Source organism: Lolium rigidum, chromosome 4 (genome assembly GCF_022539505.1).
Source record: "Lolium rigidum isolate FL_2022 chromosome 4, APGP_CSIRO_Lrig_0.1, whole genome shotgun sequence".
NCBI classification, from domain to species: Eukaryota; Viridiplantae; Streptophyta; class Magnoliopsida; order Poales; family Poaceae; genus Lolium; species Lolium rigidum.
Window position 1 is genome coordinate 62,502,333 of NC_061511.1, and position 8,709 is coordinate 62,511,041.

The 8,709-nt window shown below is 43.4% G+C and overlaps 2 protein-coding genes across 2 annotated transcripts; both read right to left on the bottom strand.

Moving 5' to 3' along the window:
* Window positions 1-458: 458 nt before the first annotated feature.
* LOC124708399 (hydrophobic protein LTI6B-like) lies at window positions 459-1,110 on the bottom strand. The gene is made up of 2 exons (XM_047240073.1): window positions 931-1,110; window positions 459-811 (listed from the first exon to the last, which is right to left on the bottom strand). The coding sequence occupies exons 1-2, from the start codon at window positions 1,009-1,011 to the stop codon at window positions 728-730; spliced, it is 165 nt and encodes a 54-aa protein (XP_047096029.1). The 5' UTR covers window positions 1,012-1,110; the 3' UTR covers window positions 459-727.
* A 2,320-nt stretch (window positions 1,111-3,430) lies between these two features.
* LOC124708669 (chromatin structure-remodeling complex protein BSH-like) lies at window positions 3,431-8,375 on the bottom strand. The gene is made up of 11 exons (XM_047240345.1): window positions 8,271-8,375; window positions 8,070-8,158; window positions 7,885-7,979; window positions 7,679-7,750; window positions 7,550-7,597; window positions 7,356-7,439; window positions 4,858-4,896; window positions 4,638-4,717; window positions 4,448-4,510; window positions 4,216-4,309; window positions 3,431-3,955 (listed from the first exon to the last, which is right to left on the bottom strand). Exons 1-10 carry the CDS (start codon window positions 8,321-8,323, stop codon window positions 4,216-4,218), a joined length of 717 nt encoding a protein of 238 aa, XP_047096301.1. The 5' UTR covers window positions 8,324-8,375; the 3' UTR covers window positions 3,431-3,955.
* Window positions 8,376-8,709: the final 334 nt, after the last annotated feature.

Sequence of the window (8,709 nt, forward strand, 5' to 3'; positions counted from 1 at the left end):
TTTATTTATTTTCCATGTGTAAGCCGGGATTCGACGTATTTTGATGGGCCTAATATCAGGCCTTCTAAGTGTGCTTTAAGTAAGGCGTGTAATCGACGCTGAGGCCAGTTTTGGCATGAAAGTGGCCGTCCAAATGGGCCTTATACTCCCTCTATTTTTATTTACTCTTTCTTCTATGTCTAATCAAAGTAATTTTTTGTAAATTTAACCAAATATATAGTAAAATAATCAACATTTATAATATAAAACCCACATCATTAGAATTGCCACAAAGTTTATTTCCAATTGTATGCATTTGGTATTACAAATATAAAAAAATTGTACACTTAATCAAACTTTGAAAAGTTTAACTTACTAAGCCTAAACAGAGGGAGTAAATAAATTTCACGGCACAAATCGATGCTTCTTTATTTTTATTTTTATTTTTGTATACTTGAGAAAAGTTGAGCCAATCAACATATTCCAAACATCACAGTGATGCCATGATCAAACTTTAACAAACTCCCACATGGTAAACCCCATACGTAATAATTACATAGAGCCTCATCTTCTTCATCACGGTCGGGAAACAGCTAGCAGGCAAATTTGCATCATGGCCGATAGGCATGCATGACAGAAAAATGAAGAAGGAAACGCAAACAAGAACTGAAGCACACTAGACTACATGGAGATAACATCCTCATCAAGATATATTTTGGAAGAACACATGCGACGACGATTTTTGATTCTACTTGGTGATGGCGTAGATGGCATAGAGGATGCCGGGGAGGTACCCGAGTAAGGTGAGCAAGAGGCAGATCCAGAACTCATGCTGCAAGAGAAAAAGAGGAGAAATCAGCACCGAATTAGAACCTTCTGCTGCTCTCCGAGCAGAGGACTATCTATACATGTACCTGCAAAGAAAGGAAAGAATCTGATTTTTCAGCTTACCCCGCAACCGAACTTGAGGAAGACGCCAAGGGGCGGGAGGATGATGGCGATGATGATGTCGATGCAGGTGGCCGTGCCCATGATCGGTCTCCTTTCTTGATCTTGATGAACTCTTCCTCTCCTTGTCGATGAGGTAGTAAACTAGGCGAAGCAGCAGACGGATGGAATAGAGAAACGGATCTCCCCTGTGGCTCCCTTTATATAGACGGTAAAGAACTCGAGGGTAGATGGAGGGCGACGGCGAGGTAGTAGAGGGCGCCGACACGTCTGGGCCTGACGACGGCAACGCGCTCTTGCCTCTTGGTTGATGGACTCATTTCATCCACCGTCCCACGCGGCGACGGTTTGGCAATTTCGGCGTTTCCTTGAGCAATTTGTCAGCCTTTTTTGCTTCGCTGTTAAGTATTTTTTTTTTAAACACAATACAGACGCTCGTATACTCACCACTATGAAAGTATCTACCTACTCACACTCTACCCATTTTTTTCGAAAAATCCACCCATCTATTAATAATCATTAACAGTAGTACAAATATTCCAGAAGTAAAAAAAAATACAAATTGCTACTCGGACCACCTAGCGACATCTACAACCACTAGCACGAGCCGAAGGCAAGCCGCTATCCTCGCCCCTCCATCACCGGCGGGCAAAGCTTGTCGTAGTAGTGCTTGTTGTAGTAGACATACGGGAAGTCGTCGTGCTAAGCTCCCAAATGATCAAAGCATCAACCATCGCCAATGATGACAACCGCTGAAGGGAATGACATGAAACCACACTAATAAACACGAAAACCGACCGGATCCCAGGAGATCCGACGGGCACATAACTCCGCGCGCCCTCCGTCAACGCTAGATGCACCACCAGAGCGAGGACAGGGCATGGAGGACCTTATTCCGATTCAGGATGTAGCCACTGCCTCACCATCCAAAAAAGACACTGAAAAACAAACTAAATTAAGAACGGAAACTCCTCACCGGTGAGGGAGTGGTCCGCCACACCTCCAAGGCCCCAAGGCCACAGGAGGCGGAGCGAACCGGTGGTATCGCCGGCAAGGAGGACGGAACCCTAGATGGGTTTTGTGGCTTCCGCCGCCTCCTGGTAGTCTCTCTTTGCAGGTACCGATTCGTATCCTCTTTGCCAGACTAAGTTCAAGAAATTTGATATAGTGGGTCTTGAAATTGACGAAGTCACCACAGGTGTCTCGCTATCGACAGAACATCCTCCCATGAAAGAATATTCTACCATTATGAGACACCAAAGTGTTGAACATGGGGCTTAACTCTGGTGGGTTGAGGCTGCCACTACCTCCTAACCATCGAACCACAGGTTGGTTCTCAAGTACCTTTGTCTCCTGCTATAAATGTAGATTGCACTAAGCACTTGTTAGTCGTCTAAGTTGTATCATAAGGTCAAGCCACTCAGCCCATGTCGTTGGATGAAAACATTATGAATTTTTCCTGTAACATCGTCACAATACAGATAAATAAAATTGTGGAAATTATATCGCGTGGCCGAGAGGGTTTCGTCCCCATGCGCGATCCGATCTGGTCCATCGTTTTCGGATCAGATGGTTTGGATGGCAACTTTTGATCTCTCCAAGCAAAATTACAAAATTGCAGGGCCTATATATACTTTCATCATGGCAACTTCCATGGGCATTGCGCCAAGGAACGAGCGACACGAACGTGTCCACAATATTATATTATATTCATAAAATTAACAGGCTCATATGTCCACTCGATGTGTACCGATGCCGTCACAGCTGACCACCACCATTACAAGTGATGCCCTACTACCTGTTCATCGGCAACTGTAAGGAATCGCCCGGCAGCCTCTGGGAATGGCAACGAGAGGGGAGGATGAGGGGGAGGATGGCGGCCGCGTGATCTAGGGTTTAACATTTATCTATTTTGGTCTAGCATTTACGTTTGTTTTATGTTAATACTCCGTACCATCCAGCGGGACACTTAGGGTATGTTTGGTTTCTAGCCTAAGCTTTAGAATCAGATTATTTCCTTTCTTCGCTTGTTTTCCAGAATTTTCAACATTGGGTATAAGGTTGAATGCATCATCCTGTTAGTTGCTTCACTAATGGGACCCACATTTTAATATTCACATGATGCATGCAATATATACTCTCCTTCTTTTCCCCCTCTAGTAGTCAAGTTGCAGGTGTGGAGATGAATTTTTCATGGTACGTTGGTGGCAAGCTCCAGTTTGTCTAAACTTTGTTGTGTCAAAGTTTGCTTTGAACCAAACAAGCGCTTAATAATACTCTGCCTTGGCCCCACCGCCAACGTCTGGTATATGCTTCTTTTCTGTTCTCCCTTCTGTCATTTATATGCTTCTCTTTTCTGTATTTTCCATTCATCTTTCCAGCAAACATCAAGCTTACAGTAGCTGATGTGAAGTGTAAAGTGTTCCTCTAACATGGCAACATATTCTCGTGCAAGGCTGCAACGCAGCCACGGGAGCTGACAACAAATACAGTACATCTGGAGTGAAAATCCCAACTCAATTTCCAACTACGTGTTACTAGGCTGGTTGGTTACTTGTACAACTTGAACGCTTCTTTCAAAAACAGAAAATTCAGATGTGCCATCTTTGACTCTAAAATGTCGCTTTCAGTACGTGTTAATCAGGCACTGCGCCAAATCAGAGCGGGCACTATCTAGACGATGGGGAAGCTGGACGCAGTCGACGAACCGTGACCAAACACGTCGCCGCCAACATACAGACAAACATGTGAAACATTGGCACAACGTCAGAAATTTTCAACAAGATGTGGCCTCGTTTATGTCGCCATCAGCAACAGGTATACAGAGCTAGCCTATTCTACCTCAAGCCCTTAAACTGCCAAGCGGTGTACTCAGTGGAGGTCCTACCTAGAACTCGTTGCCAGACAGAAAGGAACGGTTGCCAGCAGACAAGTTCTTCCAAGCAACTCAGCAACATTCCTCCTCAAAGTTCCCAGTTACAGCTGGTCACGGAAACTGAAGGGGATGCTTCCATTTTTCTACAACGACCTGTCAAAATGGTTGTTAGCGAGACTTCCATTAAGATGTATCACTATATTTGGCACTCCTGCATACAAAGTTACTTCCTATAACACATCCTTAGTATTACGCTATGAGATATAACATCTGTAGGGACAGTCGATTACAATTGCAGAACCAAGCTCAGGTAGAACGCAGATGAAATCTTGCAGGCAGAAAACATGGAAACTAGGGCAGTAAATAGAGTTTGATGATGGTAAATGAGCAGTACTATGTCGTAGTTATCTTACCTAGAGCTTAGCTTCATCCTTTGCAACAACTACAGTTTTCTCGTTAGAAATGACATCAACAACAGGTGCATACAGGTACCACTCCTTCCTTTTCCTGATACACAAAACAGAGCAAATTTTAAGTTAAACTCCCAAGGAGTTGCACAACCTACAAGGGGGGAGCAAACGATGCAATAAAATCAAACTATATGATTCAATTATTTAGAAGGCTTTTTAATGGAACAGATCATACCGGATGACGCTCCCTTTGCTTCCAAAATACTTGAACATGTCCACTGCGTTATTCATGGCTTTACTGCAAGAACATATATGACCACCTCAATTTAAAAATAAACATAGTTTGAGAAATTTTGCTAATCCTGCAGTTCCACTCAAAACTAAGACACGGAGCTAAAATAACACCAGTAGAGACTCGTGCAAACCTATTTGAAGCAAATTCTGGTGCCCGCCTCTTCTTTGACATTTTAGCTTCTCTCATAGCTGAAACACTCTGACTAGCAATCTGCAAATTCATGTCGTCTGTTTATGTACGTCTTCTGATATGTGATGAAAGACAAAACTTTGCTCCTTTATGGAAAAAGAGACCATCAAATATATTCATGAATTTGTAAGAAGCAAATAAGCTAGAAAGGTATATCTAACCTCATAAAGCTGCTCGCGGATGGAAACAGCTATAGCAGGCTGCACATTAATTGGATTTTGTCAGTGTATAACAAAGTTGCTGAAATCTAACCATATAGGCTAATAGACCAGCTATGTACTATAAAAACATCAATCGCCTGTTCTTTTACATTTTACTTGCAAGTATAATCAGGTATCAACAGAAGTTTTAAGTTTCTTGCATAGAAATTATTAGCAAGTATAGATCCAAACACTCCTGATAAGAAACTGAAGTTCAACGATATTAAAACCATAGTCGCATCTAGGGATGAAAAGGCAGTGGGAACAGAGGAAACTAAGTGTTGTCGTATTTGTGTGTATCTTTTAGAGGAAGCGGAAATGACAACGGAAACCCCGGAAACAAAATACAGAAGAAGACACTGCCATGAAATAATACAGAGAGAATACGAATCAGACAAGGATACAAAGCAAAAGTTCACCGGAACTAAAAAATCTCTCTTGAACCATACAGAAAAATAGAACCAAACAAATTACTAAGATAACTAAAATTTATTATGATGCCCTGTGTATATATGTATAAGGGTGTGGATTTGCTACCACTGAGGATAGCTACCTCCAATGTGCCTACCATAGTACTGTTGCATGTTATTTTAAGGGGGAAAGTTTGCTGAAACACACTACCCGATTGTGCCTTTGCCGGGTACCATTACAATTTTGTGGCACATTTGCTCAAATACACCGCATGGCCAAAAACGGAAAGTTTGCCAGTTTTGCCTGGGATGACCATGCTGTGACCGGTTTTGAAGAAAATGTGCCAAACTTTCCATTTTTGGCCATGTGGTGTGTTCTGGCAAATGTGCCACAAAATTGTCATGGTACTCGGTAAAGACACAATCGGGTAGTGTGTTCTTGCAAACGACTTTAAGAGAGGCATCGAGCTTAACGCCCCTTGCCCATCTTCACTTTCGAGAGCTGATATACTATTATGTTAGAACAACGAGGGTTGATGACTCTTACAAAGCTCGTGAGAATAACAAATTATTAGACAAGCTGGCATCAGAATCGCCAAGTATGTCTCAGGAATTGACACAGGTGATGTAGTAGTTGTGAATGGCGTGACAGTCTATCTCTGATATAACTAGACATACACAAGTTCTGCTTCCAGGGTACATAGTATGAGATTCCAGCTGAGAGACAAGATGTGTTCTAATTTCTTCTACTTTTTGTAGATTGCAGTACTCTACTACAAACGTGGTACGCTGTTACCGGCATGGACCAGTGAACATGCACAAGCAGACTCCATGTAATAATACAGCGCCATAAGTAAAAAAAATCTAGTACTTGATGAGCAATTCCTACCTAGGTCCCTCTGCATGACGCAACATCTGAAGGCAAAAAGGAGTGTAGGCATGTTGACCCAGTATATAGTAAGGTCATGGTTGTAAGTAGCTACTGGTTAATTCTCAATAAAACTAGCTACTGGTTGTTAAGGTGCACACTTCGTCAGAAGCGTACAGGACACGTGAACCACAATCTGATATGACCAGAGTTCCATTGGCAGGCTCCCAACATACCATAAATAGAGTGAAACAAAACTAATATATTATAGATATATACACATGTATCTAACAAATTAATATAAATACAGACCAGCGCATCAAACAAAAAAGGGAACAGTGCATGTGTAGAGCATGATCCTCTTGCAGACAAAACCACTAAGCAGGCAGGCACACATCCCTCGATCGTATGGTGGACGAGAGGGAGGCAGCTATCCCCGGTGGCAGCAAACTATTTTTCATATGTATAATAAGGAATATTATAGTGCATAATTTTCTAACTTTGGCAATACAATAGGTATACTGTTTGAATAGAATGGGGATGACAAGGAGGATCAAGGGAATAGGGTAAAAATTATGTTTACTTGGTGGAGCATGGAGTTGGGCCAGAATTGTATATGGGCTAGGCTAGAGGGACTATATACAGAGGCGGACCTTCATGGAGGCCAACGTGGGGAGGCTAGAGGGGACAGCGCCTGACTATATAGCCAGATAAACAGAAATTTTCGCACTTGCGGAGATACGGAAAATACCGTTGCAGACGATGTTCCACAGGAAATCACCGTTGCGTTTCTGTTTCCACGAGAAATTTTTGCCATTTCCGCTTCTCTTCCTTGAATTTCCGTTTTCGCTTCAATATCTGTGCTCTGTTTCCAAATTTTTTTCCAGAACAGACCAAAAATTTCTGCTCTATTTTCATCCCTTTGCATCTCTACGTACTATAGTTACGCAGACGAAGCTTAACAAAAAAAGTGACAACAACCCATATACAAAGCATAACAAAAACATGGCAACTTCCCATATCTGGCAACGGATTCAGGAGTACACTAATTGTGGAAGCAGCAACTGGGTGACAAACAAAAGCAACATCCTTAACAAGATGCATTGTTAATTTTTATCATATTAAATCAAGGTTTCCAAAATGAAACTAAACTAAGCTATTAAGAAATTAAAGAGTTTTACCCCAACTTCAGGATCTGTAATGTTCAAATCATCACATAAGGTCCTTGCGAATTCCTCGGGATCACTTTCAAGGTTGCCTATATCCTGGTATATGAAAGTTTATGTGAAACCACAGAGTTGACCAAATAGCACATTACAACAGCCCAATAAAGCAAACGGTCTACATGAACAATTGTCAAAAATCGTGCACGTACCCACAAGAACTGATCCCTCACTACAGTGTTGTTCACCCGGAGGTCAATCTGCACATTCAGCAATCATAAAGTTTAAAACAGATGGTACCGGAACGGTCAGGCAATCCGCAGTTAGGAAAAGAAGCAAACCTTGAGGGGCACAATCTTCTCTTTGACCTGCATATCCTGCCCCTCGTAGGAACGAAAGTCGGCCAATTGCCCCTTTTGCGAACGCACAAAGAAAAAAACATAGAGTACAAGTAAGCGACGGAGCTGTGCAATTGCAGAATTACCAACGCAAACAGTCTCTGTCCTACGAAAGATGAACAACAAGTTGAGAACGAGAGGTGGGCTACCTGGATGGAGTGGAACATCTGGGGCACGAAGCTGGTCGGCAGCTTCAGGTCCTTGGCCGTCCTCTTGGCGAAGCTCATGATCTCTGTGTCGGGATCTGCAAGGCGCGAGGAGGACCGGACGGACTGTCAGGAACAGACGAACACAAGGAAAGAAACAAGCGTGGAAGACAGAGGCGGTTCCCTACCGCGAGGGTTCCAGGTGAAGGCGTCGCGGTAGCGCTGGCCGTCCACCTCGACGTCGACGCGTATCGGCACCAGGTTGTCCCTCGTCGGCCTGCGTGGCACGGCGGCGCGGTTAGCTCTTCCCCTTATCCCCAAATCGATTCAAGATTCCAGAGAGAGAGAGAGAGAGAGAGAGAGAGAGAGGAGGGAGGGAGAGGGAGTACATGCGGAACTTGACGGTGGAGGACCTGGGGGCGCCCATGCTCACCGTCTTCATCTTACTCGCCGGCGGTCCGTCGCCGCCGTGCTTGCTCAGTTTCGGGGGCCGATGTCTGTTCTGCAAACAGACTATGGCGCTATGCATAGGGCTTAATTCAGACTTTAAGAGCCCAGACTCGTATTTTGGGCCTGTCGCTGGCAGGTAGTCTTATGGACTGTGGTGGAAAGATAAAGGCCCAATTGAAAAGGCTGATGCCCAATTGGCGAGTAAATTACACAAATCTACCGCAATTGAGGCAGTGGTTACATGTCAGTACTATTTTTGAATTTTTTTGTTAAAAACTACCACTTCAAAGGTAATCAACAACAGATAGCGCAAACACAAGTCTAAGATCCATTTAAAGGCTGAGGGTCCACTGTCAGGCCGAACGGCTGTTTCGTCTC

Excerpts from the sequence above, each read along its gene's own strand:
- LOC124708399 (XM_047240073.1), bottom strand. The coding sequence starts at position 1,011 with ATGGGCACGGCCACCTGCATCGACATCATCATCGCCATCATCCTCCCG. Across the intron at positions 812-930 it reads TCCTCAAGTTCGGTTGCGGG|CATGAGTTCTGGATCTGCCT; the intron begins GTAAGCTGAAAA and ends TTTCTCTTGCAG.
- LOC124708669 (XM_047240345.1), bottom strand. The coding sequence starts at position 8,323 with ATGAAGACGGTGAGCATGGGCGCCCCCAGGTCCTCCACCGTCAAGTTC. Across the intron at positions 4,718-4,857 it reads TCCGCGAGCAGCTTTATGAG|ATTGCTAGTCAGAGTGTTTC; the intron begins GTTAGATATACC and ends ATGAATTTGCAG. Across the intron at positions 4,511-4,637 it reads CCAGAATTTGCTTCAAATAG|TAAAGCCATGAATAACGCAG; the intron begins GTTTGCACGAGT and ends ATGTTCTTGCAG.